The sequence below is a fragment of the Haliotis asinina genome, chromosome 8, assembly GCF_037392515.1.
Source record: "Haliotis asinina isolate JCU_RB_2024 chromosome 8, JCU_Hal_asi_v2, whole genome shotgun sequence".
Taxonomy (NCBI): domain Eukaryota; kingdom Metazoa; phylum Mollusca; class Gastropoda; order Lepetellida; family Haliotidae; genus Haliotis; species Haliotis asinina.
This window is the reverse complement of record NC_090287.1, coordinates 59565451-59582136: the sequence shown is the minus strand read 5'-3', so window position 1 is coordinate 59582136 and position 16686 is coordinate 59565451. Positions and strand designations below refer to the sequence as shown.

Genomic DNA, 16686 nt, shown 5'->3' with positions numbered 1-16686 from the left:
GTGGCCAGAAACACCAAGAAAAGTATATTTTGTTGAATTATTTTATTCATATTTACATGTTGAGTCAATTTATCTGTAATGTTTGTATTTTCTCTGTAGAATGCATGTGAGCAATGAACTTTAGTGAGGCTTACGCTCACACCTGCTCCACTGTGGGTGCCGCAGCCAGGGCAGGAGATCTTATGGCACTTCAGCAACTGGTCTGGAATGGTAAGAGTGAGTGAGTGAGTGAGTTTAGTTTTACGTCGCACTTAGCAATATTCCAGCTATATGGCGACAGTCTGTAAATAATCGAGTCTGGACCAGACAATCCAGTGATCAACAACATGAGCATCGATCTGCGCAATGGGGAACCGATGACATGTGTCAACCAAGTCAGCTAGTCTGACCACCCGATCCCGTTAGTCGCCTCTTACGACAAGCATAGTCACCTTTTATGGCAAGCATGGGTTGCTGAAGGCCTATTCTACCCCGGGACCTTCACGGGTCGGAATGGTAAGAAGAGACTAGAATAGCAGTTCAGTTAATTGTACAGTATATATAATTGTGTTTTGTCATTGTTCATGAGGATGAAATTACCAGTGTCCATATTTAGAAAAGACATTATATTTTTTGTTGATGGTTTATCGCACCATTAGAAAATAGAACACAAAATTTGGAAGTATTTTTCACGAATAAAAAAAAAAAAAAAATAAAAAATAAAAAAAAAAAAATAAAAATAATAATAATAATAATAATAATAATTCCCTGTGTCCAAGCACCACTCCTTCACTGTTACAATTCTCTTGTGGATACAGGTGATGTTCCTCCATGGTTCTGCAAAGGTCGCACAATACTCCTTCCCAAAAAGGGAGACTTGACTGATCCCAAAAACTTCCGCCCTATCACATGTCTAAATACTCAATATAAATTATTCACAGGGTGTTTGTCAAACCTCGTGTCATCTTACTGCTCTTCCAATGAGATAATTTACAGAGAGCAGAAGGGGGCGAGAAAGGGATGTTGGGGGTGCAAGGATCAACTTCTTGTACAGAAAATGATTTTGGAAGAGGCTAAAACCTATCACCGCAACCTCTCCATGTGCTGGATAGACTACAAAAAGGCATACGACTCTGTCCCTCACGAATGGATTCTGAAGTCTCTTCAGTGTATTGACCTCCCTGAGCGACTACTTCATTTACTCAAGTCTTTAATGAGTTGCTGGTCGACTCAACTTGAGATGTACTCGCAAGGAGAGGTGCAGACTTCGGAATCTATTCCAATCAGAAGGGGAATATTTCAGGGGGACTCCTTCAGTCCATTGCTTTTTTGTCTGTCTCTAAATCCTTTGAGTTTCCTGCTCAACGGGGAGGAAGGGTACCATCCCGGACCTCCTCAGCACAGATCCCCAACACCTCTTACTCATCTCCTCTATATGGATGACATCGAGCTCCTTGCCAAAGGAGAGACCAATTTGAAAGAACAGGTTCTCCTTGTCGAGTCCTTCTCTAATGATATTGGCATGACGTTTGGACTCGACAAATGTAATACACTTCATCTGAAACGTGGCAAGGTAACTAATGATGGATCGGTCAAGTTACAAGGGGGAGGAGTTATTGAGCATCTTGTGGAAGATCAGGCCTACACCTATCTTGGAATGCAAGTTCGAGACAAGCTCCAGAATGCCCAGATTCAAGATAAACTTCGGGCCGAGTATAAATCTCGTTTAAAGAAAATCTGGAGTTCAGAGCTAAATGCTCGAAACAAAGTCAAAGCCACCAATACTTTTGCTGTGCCAGTCCTCTCCTACTCCTTTGGAGTAGTTGATTGGACAAAACAAGACATCCAGAGTCTTGACCGCCTGACCAGAAGGATCATGTCTGATAACAGAGCACACCACCCTCGCTCCTCTCTTAATCGTTTATATATGCCAATCAATTCGGGAGGTCGGGGTTTGATTAATGTGGAAGCTCTTCATGACAGAATGTTATTGTGTACTTTTGCACATATTTATTTGTCAGATGATCCTCTGGTGATGCACGTCAAGATTCATGATGAAAGCAAGGAATTCCACAGCTACTTTAAGCGTGCCAAGGTTGTTGGACACAATTTGAAATTTGAAGTTGATTTTGTTGATGGCGATGTACTGCTGGACGGTACAGCGATGGGAGTAAACCAGGTGAAGTCTTTCACCAAATCTGCCCAGAGTCGGTCCTTTGTGGAGAAACTGTCTGAGAAGCCACTGCATCGTGTGTATATGCAGTGTGTGGAACAGAACAGCAATCCAACCGACTCCTTCGCCTGGATGAAGTCGGCTGGTCTCAAATGTGAAACTGAGGGCTTCCTTTTTGCTGCTCAGGACCAGTCACTTCCCACTCGCAATCGCCAGAATGTGATTCTTAAAGAAAACATCAATATGAAATGTCGTCTTTGCAATCAATTTACAGAGACTGTCCAACACCTTGTCAGTGGATGCCCTTCCTTGGCACAAACAGCTTATCTTAAAAGACATGATGGCATGGCTCGCTGCTTTTATTATCGTCTCCGCCATGCCTGTGGCTTTGACTCCGAGGTCCATCCATGGTATGACCCTGAACATGTCCAGGGCGTCCTGGAAAATGATGCTTTTAAACTTCTCTGGAATAGGCCAATATACAGCCTGAGACGAATTCCAGCCAACAAACCTGATCTTGTCCTTTTTGATAAAACCAATGAAATTATTTATATCATTGAATTTTCTGTCCCTTTTGACAGCAATGTGATTGGCAAGATTCAGGAAAAGCATGATAAATATGCGGACCTCGCCTTTGAAATGTCTCGCTTGCATCCCAAGTACACTGTCGTCAGGCTCCCCATTGTTCTCGGTGCCCTTGGTTTGGTACCTCCTGATCTCTTGGCGCAGATCAGGAGAGTGCCCGGGTTCTCCACTGGGAGCACAGCCCTTCTGACAATCTGGGTAATGCAGAAGGCTGCAGTGTTGGGGAGCCTTCATATTCTCCGGAAAGTTCTTGGTGGGTTCGACTAGGCAGTGTTTCCTGGGAGAAGTCCCATTCGCTGTCTGGGCTGCGTGTAGAGGGGGCGAGGGCCCTGAGCTGATGATGAGCTTGACCAGCCTGACTGTGCCAGGATCACCCAAACCCTCTCTGCTGTATTTTCATTCTAATCTGTAAAAATAATAATAATAATAATTTTGCACACTCAAAAAATGACATCCTAATGTTTTTATTGGCTAAAAATGTAAAGTCACAAGGAAATACTTTTTAGGGTTTCTTTTTTACTCATATTCACTTCATTAATTGCCCAAAGTGAAATACTGTGAGTATTTAGAAGGAATATTACTTTGTTTGGAATTTTTTTTTTTTTTTTTCCCCACCTGCCTTCAGGCTTTCGGAGGAAGAAATGGAATTGGTCTGGCCTAAAGTAACTTTCAAATTCTTAACAGTCCTTTTGTATTGAACAAACTGATTATCAAATTTGGACTGTTTGTGCACAAATTATTACAACCTCACTGCTTCTGTAGAACAGTGAAAGTCTGTCAGCATGGTCAAACCATTGAGAAAATGGTACTATTTGTTGGCTTGTTGTTGTAGACCGAGAGAGTATGCAGATTATATTTTGAAATTCATTTGGAAGTGAAATATTTCTATGTAATTATGATTGATTGTTTCATCACTTGTTTGTAGGAGGGCCTGTTGATGTGCGTGACAACCGAGGATGGCGACCTATCCATGAAGCTGCTTCCTATGGCCACCCGGGATGCCTGGAGTTTCTTCTGAGACAAGGTTGTACCAGTCATACCTTTGAGTGAGTGAGTGAGTGAGTGAGTGAGTGAGTGAGTGAGTGAGAGAGTGAGAGAGTGTGAGAGAGAGAGAGAGAGTGTATTCTTTTTCAGAAGAAGTCCTCCTTGGGGTACATATATAGCATTAAAATGTCCATTTTAAAATGCCTATGGCAGTTGTAACAATATTTGAACGTAAAGTAAAGTTACAACATTTCATGAATGAAAAAAGGAGTGACTTATGAATTCCTGATAGCGCATGTGCATTAAAAAGGAGTACAAAGTTTGAAGTCTTTTCACTCATAATTCTTCGCAAAGTTTCACAGTACTTTGTTGACAGTGTCTGGAATGGACGTCTGTCCTTAATGACGACAGTATGAAAAGTGAGGTAGGAGGTAGACGTCGAGAATTACCTGCTCTTGGCTGTTCGGGGCCCAGGAAGGGGCCCTGTAGGGGTGGTCTCACAAGACAAAAACGAATTTTTTGTTTTGTAAAATATTTATCAAATATTGTTACAACTGTTGTAGGCATTTAGTAGTATAGGGAATAGGGGTTTTAAAACACTTTCAAGAAATGTCTCTACAAAGCCTTATTTATTAAATAAGGCTTTGGTTGGGTCATTAGCTCTTGCTACTATTACCCCTACTACAAAAAAGTTGGCGGTAATTACTATGCCTACTTTGTGTTGGTAGGAGGTAACACTGTGCCGTACGGTACGATCAATAATTCTTCTCTTACAAACCCCCTACCCGGCCCATCCCTCAAGTAGTACAAGTTAGGTTCGTCGGCTTTCATATCCACTTTATCTATGTTGTAAGTTTTGACTGACCATATAGGATCGGTGGCTCGCTTACGGCTATCGCCCTCGTGTTCCCCTATGTTATGTTTATATCGATGAAACAGTTTAACGTGAACCGCCTACGATCTCTTTGGTGTTCATAATAAAGGCTTGCTGGGCTTTTTGTATCCCCTGTTCTATGTACTTTTTTTTCTCGTCCTCGCTGATAGCAGACTTACGAGACTTGGATCGAATATCTTGTTTCATTCCGTTATATTTTTTGAGTTCAGAGAGGATTGAACGAAACTCCTCTTCTGAGATCTTACTATCAGAGAGTGCCGTGGAAATACGCTCACTCACTGTGTTCAGCTTTGCTTCGGCCAGAACCCTGATCTCGTCGTGTTTCAATGCCTTACGATTAAGTCTGCGTGATACTAACTTAAGCGCCAACCCTGCCAACCCTGCCACCCCAGCTGTTATTTCAATACCTAGCACTATAGGTGCAGCCACGATGGTAGCCAACAACCCAACGCCTGCCGCCCCTAGTCCCATGCTGGTTGCCATAAGGGTAGTGTCAGCCCCGTCCACGATATTGAAAGCTCTATTATACTTTTTACATAGTGCTTTCCGCGTGTCACGGTCTTGTTCTAGTTGACGTTTCACATCACATAACTGCCTCAAGCGGAACCCATCTACGGTTTCCAGCGTCTTCGCTACTTCCTCTACGACTGGGTACAGACCCATCCTATAATGTATATTTTGAAAGATATTTTAATTGGGTTTCAGTTAAAAATCTATTAATGAATTTAAAGTCTACAAGTTCTAGACTATTAGTCAGGGTAATAGGTGAGAGGCTAATAGATTTTTCTGTTGTAATAAAAAACCCCAGGAGGCTTATCAAGTGGTTTATAGGACCCGTGGTATCCTGTTGTATAACAATACGGCAATATTTGCCTTTGTGTATGCTAAACCAGCTCATTAACACCTCAGGTAAAATTTGGTGTACTATTGGGGGGTCTCCATTGTCTGAATACTCAAAGAAGACTTCTATGATGAGTGTGAAAGGGGGGGATATTATTTCAGGATTACTAAATGTTAATTTATTTTCGAAGAAAGCCGATAACCCATTTTTGCTACTTCTTATTAATGTCCTCTCCGGAATGAAATCCCCGACCCAGATACCGTTATTCCTAATCTTAGAGATACGCCCCAATTAAGTTAATGTGATATAAGGTGAGGCGAGTGTTAAGTTGATCAACCATTTGGGCTCTTTAAAATCTGATAACGACATCCGTCTGTACACGTTGTCTTTGAATTGCAGGATGTATAATTCCTCTTCCTCACCAGGCTGATCGAATCCCTCCGTGTCTCCTAGGTCGTTAAGCGTAGTGTTGGGACGATGACTGGTCATTATTATACTATTACGATATAATTTCCAACTGGTTTTCTGATAATAATTCAGGGGTGAACTTCATACCCATGAAGTGTATGTTGTCAGGCAGGAAGATCTTGGTTAGTGATATCTTGTTTTCCACGATCACGTTGACCCCCTGCAGACTGGTGTTGGAGTCGACACCCACCCGCACGTAAACGTTGCAAACTTGATACTGGTGTCGTTTCACCCACCCGAGTTTGATCCCCTTCACGATCTCGACATCATTCACCGATGGTTCCCCTAGGTAGACTTTGATGATCAATGTTGAGTTTGCCGGTAGACTCTCTAGTATCTTGACCACACCTTCGAATTCAGACACCAACTGCAATGTCACGTTTTGTATGGCCGGTTTACTCGATAGCATGTGGGCTGCCATAGTGTTGACTGGGCTGACGACTACGCTACGTCTCTGAGTTGGGACGTAAGCCACGAGCAGGGTTCCATTGTTCACGACTTTGTTTAGGTGGTTGTCTTTGTTATCAGTAAACACGTAAGGGGAGACGAGTCTAATATTGAGAAACCAGTCGTCGTTATCGGGTAACAACACCCACTTGTCATCTTCGGTGAAGACGAGCATATATGGTTTGTTTTGGACGACGGTAGTGCTCTCAACATCGTCTAAGTCGAACAGTTTACCCCCGAACGATGGGTATATTATCCAATTATTATCACCGGTGTTGACAAGGGCGTACTTAGTGTTGACTGTTGCTCTTGTGGTATCTATCATATCACTTAGGGTTCCACCGGAGGGGATTTCAACGCGTTTGTAAATGTTGTTTTTCAGTTGCAAGGCGTACGATTTACCATCTACTCCGGGAGCGTCGAAACCGCGTGTGTCTCCGAGGTCGGAGATCCCGATATTAACGCATTTTTTCACTCCGGGCCCTTGTGCGCTGGTCATTTTACATGAAGCGTTAAGCTGAGGTATCCTATATTTACAGGATTATGATTTATATCTAACACCGATATTGTCAGCTCAGGTATGTTGCCCTGGGTTAATCTCTTATACTGCCGTGGTGAAAACGACTCGGTTCTACCGTCGTTGTATTTCTCAGTTTTAACCGGCACTGCTCTCAGTATAGTGGAAGGGTGACCTCCTTGAATGTTGTACGTTGTGCTCACCTGACCGAGATGAATGTACAGCTCTCGGTACGGTACTAGGTCGGGTAACTTCGTGCCTGTGACGGTTGTTGTTGGTTTTATCTCGTCAGGAGACATACCGAGTATCCTCGCTAATGGTCGGCCGAGCCTCAAGGGGTTTCTTCCGTTGTTGATTAACACCACTGTGCCGTTTGAGTCGTTCATCTTGAGTTCGGCTCCCAGGGGTTTGAAGACCTCGTCGTTTAGAGAGCACACGCTGTAGTAGCCGTCAGTTATCTGACTGCGAGTTCCACTGACGAACAGCTTATTGTTGCTGGCGTTGATGTTAGTCCATTGCGGTAGGTAGGTGATATCGCAGAGTGCGACTTCGAGTTGACCTGACGTGTTATCGATCGCGTGCGTCAGCTGAACGGCCTCACCGCTCGTTATTCCTGGAAGTGTTATGTACATGTTAGAGTATATATGCTCATTATATAATAGTTTTAAAATGTATTCCCCTGGTGTGTTTTACCCTAAACTGGACGTAGATTTCTCCCCCATGAAGATCGTGGTTGCTCCTGGGTTGTATTTCAATGCCCAGTTTTTAGATGTGTTCGATCAGTATAAGCTTTCGGTGACTAACATTGAGGCAGTCCACGCTTGGTTCAACAACCCTATGCAGTTCTGGCAGAATCAATTAAACTTTGCCGTGTGGTGCGCTACAACGGGGTGTGGTGTGACATTGGCCGACACTCGGCGTGGACCGCTGAGTCAGTCTGTGTTCAAGTTCCACGTGTACTACCAGGTCAGACGTATCCTTAAAGAGATCAGCGTCCCCCTCCCACAAGACAGTGGGTGGAAAGCAATAAACAACCCGTACGATAGACGGGTCTACGAACGTATTTGCAATGAATTCGAAATAAACCCGAAGACGGATTGGCGTTTGCCGGGGCCGAACCACGGGTTGGGTATTCCTTATGATGGCGAGCGACCAGTGAAAGAAGTCAGTGATGATTTACTGAAACGAGATATACTACGCCAGGACTTTGCTTTGTCGAGTAATGAATGGAGGGATGATCGTATGAACTTTAAAGGTGGTGTTGCTTTCACAGTCCAGAAAGTGGAGCAGTCAACCGCAGACGGGTGGAAAATGTTCATGCTGGACACGTCGAAAGGATTCACTCGTGCCGGGGTAGTCAGGTTGAACGACTCGATTCGAACGTACGTGTGGGCGCTGTTGGGTGCGCAGTCGATGACGCGTTCCAACATCCTCGGTAAGGGAACTGCTTACGACGCTCAGAAACAGTTCGTTGCCAACGTTGAGGATGCTATTAATTCTCCAGTTGATCTCCCGCGGGCCATCGAACGCTACCAAAATGTGTTAGAATACGCCAGATCGAAAGTCAATTACGTGTTCGGCGTGGGGTTGTACATGGCTCCGAGTGATATGCAACTGAGAATAAAAAAAGTGGTGGGTTATAACAACAAAATAGTCATAGCCACGGCGGACCAAAAGTTGGGTATCAACCCCGATATTAACACCCCCTATATCCCACACATCCCACCACGTGAAACGGGTATAGTGGCGCCACCCCCGGAGTCTAAAGTTAATGTGGAGGTACCCCCCACACACCCCCATATTCAGGCCACCAATCATATTGATAATAAAACGGCCCTGGTGGTTGGTGGGGTAGCTTTGGGACTTATTTGGTTAAAGATTTCTTAGCCGCTACGTACACCAGACCCGCCACGGCGACGATGGCTGCCCACAGGTTTTGACTGAGCCACATGGCAGTTTTAGACAGAGCGCTCAACAACCACGAGACGATGCTACCCAGGATGCCGGGAAGGGCTTCGGCGGCTTTACCAGCCAGTTTAGCTAGGCCTTCCCCGAGTTTTTTTATCCAGTCTTTAACACCACCGCCTGTGGGAGTTCCCCCGCCGGCAGGTGTGGGGGTTCCCCCTGTCAGTGACACCACCAGGGTTGATATGATGAAACCCAATGCAGTCAGAATACTGGCGATGGTGATCCCTTGCTCCCGGAACAATATCCGAATCCTGTTGGCTAAAGTTGTATCCTCGTTCAGTATTCTATCGATTGTTTCCCGAATACGACTGATCTGGGATCGAAGCTGTTCACGATTCGAGGAAGCGGCTTCCAATCGTGTACGTCTCTCGTCTTCTAAATCGCGTAGTCGTTCATTGATGCGACGCTTCATATCATCGTTTTCAGTTTCGTTGAGTTTGGTTTTTTCCCTAGCGATGTGCTCGTCGATTTCGTTCAGTTTCCCCATGTTGTTCACGAGTTCTCCACGCACGCGTTTCACGGCTTCGTCTAAGCCGTGCAGTTCCCTTACCGGAAAGTCAAACCCCGGTAACGGTTTGTCCCAGTAGGTGCTCAACAGTTTTTCTATGCTGTCCGAGGCTTCTGTAGCACGCTGTGGTGTCATTTCATCTCTAATGGTGAGGTGGGATCTGGTAGCTTGCAGATCTTCTTTAACGACCTTAGGTATTGCACCACCGTAATCATGCATGTTTAGATTTTTACGGATAAATTCGACACCATGGCGGCTGGCTAGAGTTGACAAGGCCAGTGGTTTTTTATTGCTCTTGTTAAAGAGGTCAACCCCTGGGTCAGACTTAAGGCGTAGAACACCCTTTGTATCAATAAAAAAATTCTTATGGTATCGACCCTGTGGTTCAACGTAGTTTTTATCTCTTCTTAAACTTTCGTAATAATCATTTACCGTTGTTTCCAAGAGTTCTTGGTTCAATGGTGAACTAGTAAATGAGGTCTCCTGCTCATCATCGAATGCCTGGGCACTAGCGCCCGGTATCTCCGTCATATCTATGTCTTCATCCATTAGTATTAAAAATATATTTCTTTTATATAACAATGTACGGCAGAAAATTAGATCCTTTCAGAAAATTGAGAGAGCCATTAGGAGCCAGAGCCGTGCGCCAGTCGGTGACCATCACCAATAATCCCAGCAAGATAGACCAGAATCAAACTCTGCTGGTTAGATTTCCAAACCTTGGTGAGAATGACCTCATTGTACCAGGCACTGTTCGACTGGCGTTCAATATCACGTTGACCTCCGACAACGACAAACGCGAGCTAGTGCGGAACGTGGGTCGAGCCATCATCAAGAAAACGACCGTCAAGATCAGCGGTAACGAGCTGCTGAGCATCGACGACAGCGACGTGTTTCACTGCTACAAGGATCTCTGGAAAAGCGAGAGAGAACGAGTCAATGATGTGTACCAGGGCATCAGCAAATCAACCCGGGCGCGCATAGGGTATGTCTTCACGCAAGACCAGCAAGACAAGCTATCGGACGGTGAAAAGGCCATCGCTCTAGCATACGGGAATCGATTCTGCGTGCCGCTAGACTTCGAGTTGCTCACGGGACACGCGCCGTTTTACCAGGCCGCGCTGGGTGATAGGCTCGAATACGAGCTCACGTTTAACGACTATAGCAAAGTAGTGCGTACGCCGAACGGTGATGAGGCCAGTTATACCATAGACAACATCTCTCTGGAGTTCGACATGGTCACTAGCCCGGAGCTGGCCAGGCAGGTTCGAAGCCAGTACTCTGGGAAGATGGCTATCCTGTACGATCGCGTACTGAGGCATAGATCAGTCGTGCGAGATAAGAGCGACACTGTGTGGAATATCAACCTGAACGTGCCGGCGCGATCGATGAAAGGTATCCTGGTCGTCCCCGTGGAGGATTACGATCCATTCCGGAGGGACAGCGAGAAGTTTTTCAACCCCGAGATTGAAAAGGTGGAAGTGACCATCGAGGGCGTGCCCAACCAGCTGTTCAGTCATGGTATGAGACCACACCAGCAGTGGGATGAGATAAAAAAACTACCAGTGGGGGATTATATAACAAAGGACCTGGACCTCGGCTCCGTGCAGATCGGTGAATACCTGACCACCAAGTACGCCCTATGGTTGGACATGCGATCCACGGATGATGATAAACTGCACGGTAGCGGGCGCCGTATAGATAACGGCAGCGAAGGGATAACCATCCAGATTACTAAGAAGGCTCAAACCGCTGGTAAGTTGAAATTATATCTGTACGTTATTATGGACGCGCAACTTAATATAGACAATGGGAGATTCGTGCAAGCCATCTACTGATGGGGGGTATCCCCTGGGGTTACCCACTGACCCACACTGCGCCATAGTGTGCGGGCAGACTGGCTGTGGGAAGACCGTTTTCGTGTTGGATATGTTGGAGGGTTACTACAAGGATGTTTTCGATAACATCGTTATCATGTGCCCTACTCTGAGTATGAATAAAACGTACGCGCGACCTTGGGTGATGACGGACCCGGACGTACACAAAATCGACCCTGGAACACGCCTGCAGGACTGGTTGAAAGCTCTTCACGAGAAATTTAAAGGGGAACCGACGCTGTTCATACTGGACGACTGCAGTGCTAATCGCGAGATAACAAAAAAGAGAGACATGCTATCGTACCTGGCCTTCTCCGGCCGGCATGCAAATCACAGCGTCTGGGTGCTAACGCAGAAGTTCAACTCGGTGTTGAAAGACCTCAGGGAGCAGACGCGATGGGTGGCCTTATTTCACTGCAAGGACAGGGATTCGTTCGAGGAGTGTTTGAGAGAGAACGATGTGATGAGCAAATTAGAACGGGAACGGGTGAAGAAACAGCTCGCTGAAACTAAACACGCTAAGCTCGTGCTAAAGACCGACCAACCAGTAGCATATATAGTATGCTAAGCAAAGCTAAGCAAAGCTAAGCAAATGCTAAGCATAGCTATGATATTTGAAGTATTTATCGTGTGCAACTTAACCTTCATTTCTCTGTGTTTTGTCTGCATTGGGTATTATATAGTTAAAACTAAATCTTACTTGTTATATTATAAGATGGAGTGTGAGGAATTGCTCGAACAGTTGGGGGTCTCCACCACGCCGCCGGCAGGCCCCACTGTGGGGGATTCCCCCAAGCGAGAGAAACTGGTGGCGTTGGCTGTTGGCGGCAAAGCCAAACATTACTTTGGAGACTACACCCCGGATAAAATTCACAAAATGTCAGTCGAAGAAATCGATAAGCTGTACGCTAGATACGAGTCCCGGCTCGGAGCAGAAATGACAAAGACAATAGGATCGGCTATGACCCAGATATACACCGGTATTGTATCACACTTCCTTCCCATTCCACCAGAGCGCCGACTTTACCTGTGGGAGGACCTCGAGAAAGACCCTTTTATCGAACACGCCGTGAGTTCTATCAGCTGCGGGCTGTACCACAAATATGGTATGTTGTTGGCTCCAGTGACGGCGGCGATTATCACGGCAAAACATTGTCAATTTGAGAGAAAGAATAATAATAATAGTATAGATGGATGCTGCACAGGAACCAGTGGAAACAGTGGAGGAGACCCCTTCACAGGAACCAGTGACCCCAGTGGGGGTACCCCCAACAGTAACCAGGCAGAAGAATCCTAAGAGAGTAGCTGCCGGTAAAAAACGGTGGTGTAACCAACATAAAGTGACCAACCCAACCCGACTGTTGTTGGCTGTAGGCGTAACTGCTGCCGTGGTTATAACATGGTTATACGTGGGGGTACCCTCCCACAGTGAGCCACCACCCAACAGTGAGGTAACCCCCAACAGTGGGGGTGTGGGGGTATCCCCCACTATTGACCCGCATATCATGTTATAATTTTAATATTTTATATCATATACATAATGTCTGAGGGGAAAACGTTCGTCAACGACGCATACCACGCCACAGTGGTCGCCAGTCTAGCCGTAGGGTACGCTCGGTTGACTAAAATGGTGCTTAAACAACCAACTATCAAGCTAGATTTCAACCTGCAGGATATGGGTATGCTTATAATGAACCTTGGTATGGCGATGGCCACAAAAGACATCCTAGTAAAACAAGGAATAATACCTGATAATATAATGAAATAAATATAGGGATGGCCACGATAGCTATGATGGTCGGTGGGGCGTTAGTGAATGCCCTGGCATTTTCCGGGAGTAATTTCCTCTTCTCGAAACTACGAGATGATCACGCGGCTGAAATACAGGAAGAAAGGAAGCGACACGATCTCGCTACTGAGAAATTACAAAGAGCACAGGCCGAGTACGCTAAAAAACGCCTCCAGAGGATCGATTTTATTAACGAACAACTCAAGCGTGAAAACCATGCCATTAAAACATTCAACGATGTCGATGAAGCAATGAAAGAATACTATCTACTAACTGGTAAACAATTGGAACCGCTAAATAAACCCACACTCGCTCAGTACTACACACCATCCAAGGGACAAATGAATCGTGAACTGGGCTTCATAGTGTTGGGTATAGCAGCTACTGCGTTGGTTGCGAAGCAATTAAATTAAAATACCTATATAAGTAAACATGAGACCCGCTCCATACCGATGCGAATACATACTTATGGGGAAGACCGAGGCCTGTGGTAGGAAATGCAGGAATCAGGGGTTCTGTTGTTTCCATATGGGAAGTCCTAACTACACGTGTTCTGTGTGTGGTATCGGGGTTAAAGGACACTACTGTCTATGTAAAGCTCACGGAGCGAACGTAGTCAGACATCAACTCATCTACGAGAATAAAAAAGGCTACATAAAAGAACGTAGGCGACTGCTCAAGATAGACTCCAGTGTGTGAAAGGGTTACCTCCCTTTACTGTGAAGCAATTAGACATTGGTTCTCTTAGGTGTAAACACGATGTCTACTGTAAGCGAGCTCAAGCGGGTCGCAAAACAGAGAGGTGTGATCGGGTATTCTAGAATGCGGAAGTCAGCATTGTTGAGATTACTAGGTTTAGAAGCCCCTCCTACAGTAAAACAATTAAAAGCTCAAGCAAAACAGCTTGGATACACGGGTTATTCAAACCTGGGGAGAGCCGGGTTAACCGCATTGTTATCACATGCCCCCGTAGCACGTCCCACTGTAAAACAACTGAAAGCCGAGGCACACGATTTGGGTTTAGGCGGGTATTCCCGTATGAGAAAACCACAGCTTGTAGAATTATTACGACAGAATAGAGCTATTGACCTACAGTTCGTGCGCACTGAGCGCGCTGTAGGCAACTATTTGAGAGGTTGGCGCATGCACGTTGATAGAAACATAGACATTACAGATATCAAGCCTCTGATAGCTGATAAGGTCAACCAGGAACTAAATAACCTAGGAAGTATCAAGTTTCAGATCACAGTGAAAATGTCGCTCGATAAGCAGGTTGGGAGTACCACTGAGTATGTTCAGCCTTACTTCCGAGGCCAACAAGAGGTCGCCACACATACAGAGACCATTGATACATCAATCGATACCAGTTTTCAGCAGATACGAGAATACCTAGAACGCTACACACACTTGGGGTCCGGGTGGGTTGTAGATAAAATCGATAATATCTATCTAGACATAGCTAACTACGTGCCATTCAGAGGCGGGTCATACCTAGCCTTGCCTCCCTACTATAGAAACAAACATGCCATAGTAAACGTTAAGAATAGAGGAAACGATTGCCTGAGGTTAGCTATCAGGTCAGCCTTATTTCCAGCTGACACTAATCCGAACAGGTCTTCTAATTATCCCCAAGACGATGGGCTCAACTGGGATGGTATAGATGAACCCACCCCCATATCCCAGATCACTAAAGTAGAAAAACAGAATAATCTGGCTATAAATGTCTTTGGGCACGAAGGTAACACAACAATAGTACACAGGGTCAGCCCGGTGAAGGATCGCCAAGTTATCAATATATTCATGATCCAACGAGGTGAAAAGTATCACTACACATGGATAAAACACTTTAGCAAGCTGTTGTATGACCAATCAGCATACAAAGGAAAGACCCACTTCTGTGAACGATGTCTACATGGCTTCACCCGAGCTGATTTATTAGAATCCCACCGGGATGATTGTCAAGGTGTGGGGCAGACGGCCATACGAGTCGACATGCCTAAGGAAGGTGACAATATCCTAAAATTCAATAACCACAAGAACCAAATGTCTGTGCCTTATATTATATATGCCGACTTCGAAGCCTTAGTGGCTGCCGCCGGTGAGGCTCCCAGTGGTACCTTTACCCACAAAACACAAGAGCATAAAGCCTGTTCGTTTGGATACATTGTCGTCCGTTGTGACGGGGAAACGAAAGCTCCGGTAGTATATAGGGGCCCTGACGCGGCTGAAAGGTTTCTAAAGTGTTTGCAGGAGGAAGAAAAAATTATTAGGAATGCATTGTATAAAATCGCTCCCATGCGTCTGACCCGAGTCGACAGGCTAGCCCACGCTAGTAGCACTAACTGTCACGTGTGTGAATCACCACTTAACGGTGATTCGGTAAGAGATCACTGTCACATAACTGGTAAGTATAGAGGCGCCGCTCACAACGCGTGCAACCTCAAGCTTAAAATCAACCCTAAGACAATAAACATCCCCGTTGTCTTTCACAACTTGAGAGGGTACGACTCACACTTGATCATGCAGGCCATCGCGAAAATCGATGGTAATATAACGTGCATCCCCAACAACATGGAGAGATACATCTCCTTCAGCTTAAACGGACTTAGGTTCATTGACTCGTTTCAGTTCCTCCTGTCGTCACTCGACAGTCTGGTCAAGGCCAACAATACCTTCCCTATCACCGATCGATACACAGACGCCGAGACTAGACCCCTGCTTATGAGGAAGGGTGTGTACCCCTATGAGTACATGGATAGTTGGGCTAAGTTCACCGAGACCAGACTACCCCCTATTGACTGCTTTTATAGCAAGCTGAATGAGGCGTCCGTCTCACGAGATGATTACTCGCACGCGACTAACGTATGGAATAAACTGGGTTGTAAGAACCTGGGTGATTATCACGACCTGTACTTGAGGACAGATGTACTGCTGTTAGCCGACGTGTTTGAGACGTTTAGGCAGACATGTTTAAAGCAGTATAAACTCGACCCCGCATGGTATTACACCAGCCCAGGTCTGTCGTGGGACGCCTTGCTTAAAAAGACCGGAGTTAATTTGGAATTGCTCACAGATTACGACATGCACCTATTCATTGAGAAAGGTTTGCGAGGTGGGATTTCCATGGCATCCAAACGATACGCGAAAGCAAATAATCAATACGTGAAAGGTTACGATCCTAACAAACCAACCAATCACATTCTCTACCTCGACGCAAACAACCTGTACGGCTGGGCCATGAGTCAGTATCTACCTACAGGGGGATTCGAATGGGTACCCCACGTTGATGTTATGGGGGTTGCACCAGATTCGAACAAAGGTTATATCCTCGAGGTTGACTTAGAGTATCCCAAGGAATTACACACATCACATAACAGCTACCCCCTGGCCCCCGAACGTATGAGGGTTAACCCAGACTGGATGTCTGAGTACCAACATAACTTGTTGGGTGGGCGTGTGACAGACGTTGAAAAACTTGTGCCTAACTTAATGAATAAGACCAAGTACATCGTTCACTATCGCAACCTACAGCTGTACCTGTCGTTGGGTATGAGGCTGACCAAAATACACAGGGTGCTCATGTTCGACCAGAGTCCATGGATGGAGCCCTACATCAGAATGAACACAGACCTACGAAAAAAAGCCACCAGTGATT

At 45.5% G+C, this 16686-nt stretch overlaps 1 protein-coding gene across 1 annotated transcript in view; it reads left to right on the top strand.

Annotated features, from left to right (window-relative positions):
• Positions 1-16686, top strand: part of LOC137293617 (ankyrin repeat and SOCS box protein 3-like) — a 29989-nt gene that overhangs the window by 1472 nt on the left and 11831 nt on the right. Inside the window, exons 2-3 of the mRNA XM_067824262.1 lie at positions 100-210; positions 3663-3761. Coding sequence (XP_067680363.1) covers positions 114-210; positions 3663-3761 — 196 coding nt within the window. The 5' untranslated portion in view covers positions 100-113. The remainder of the gene's footprint in view (positions 1-99; positions 211-3662; positions 3762-16686) is intronic.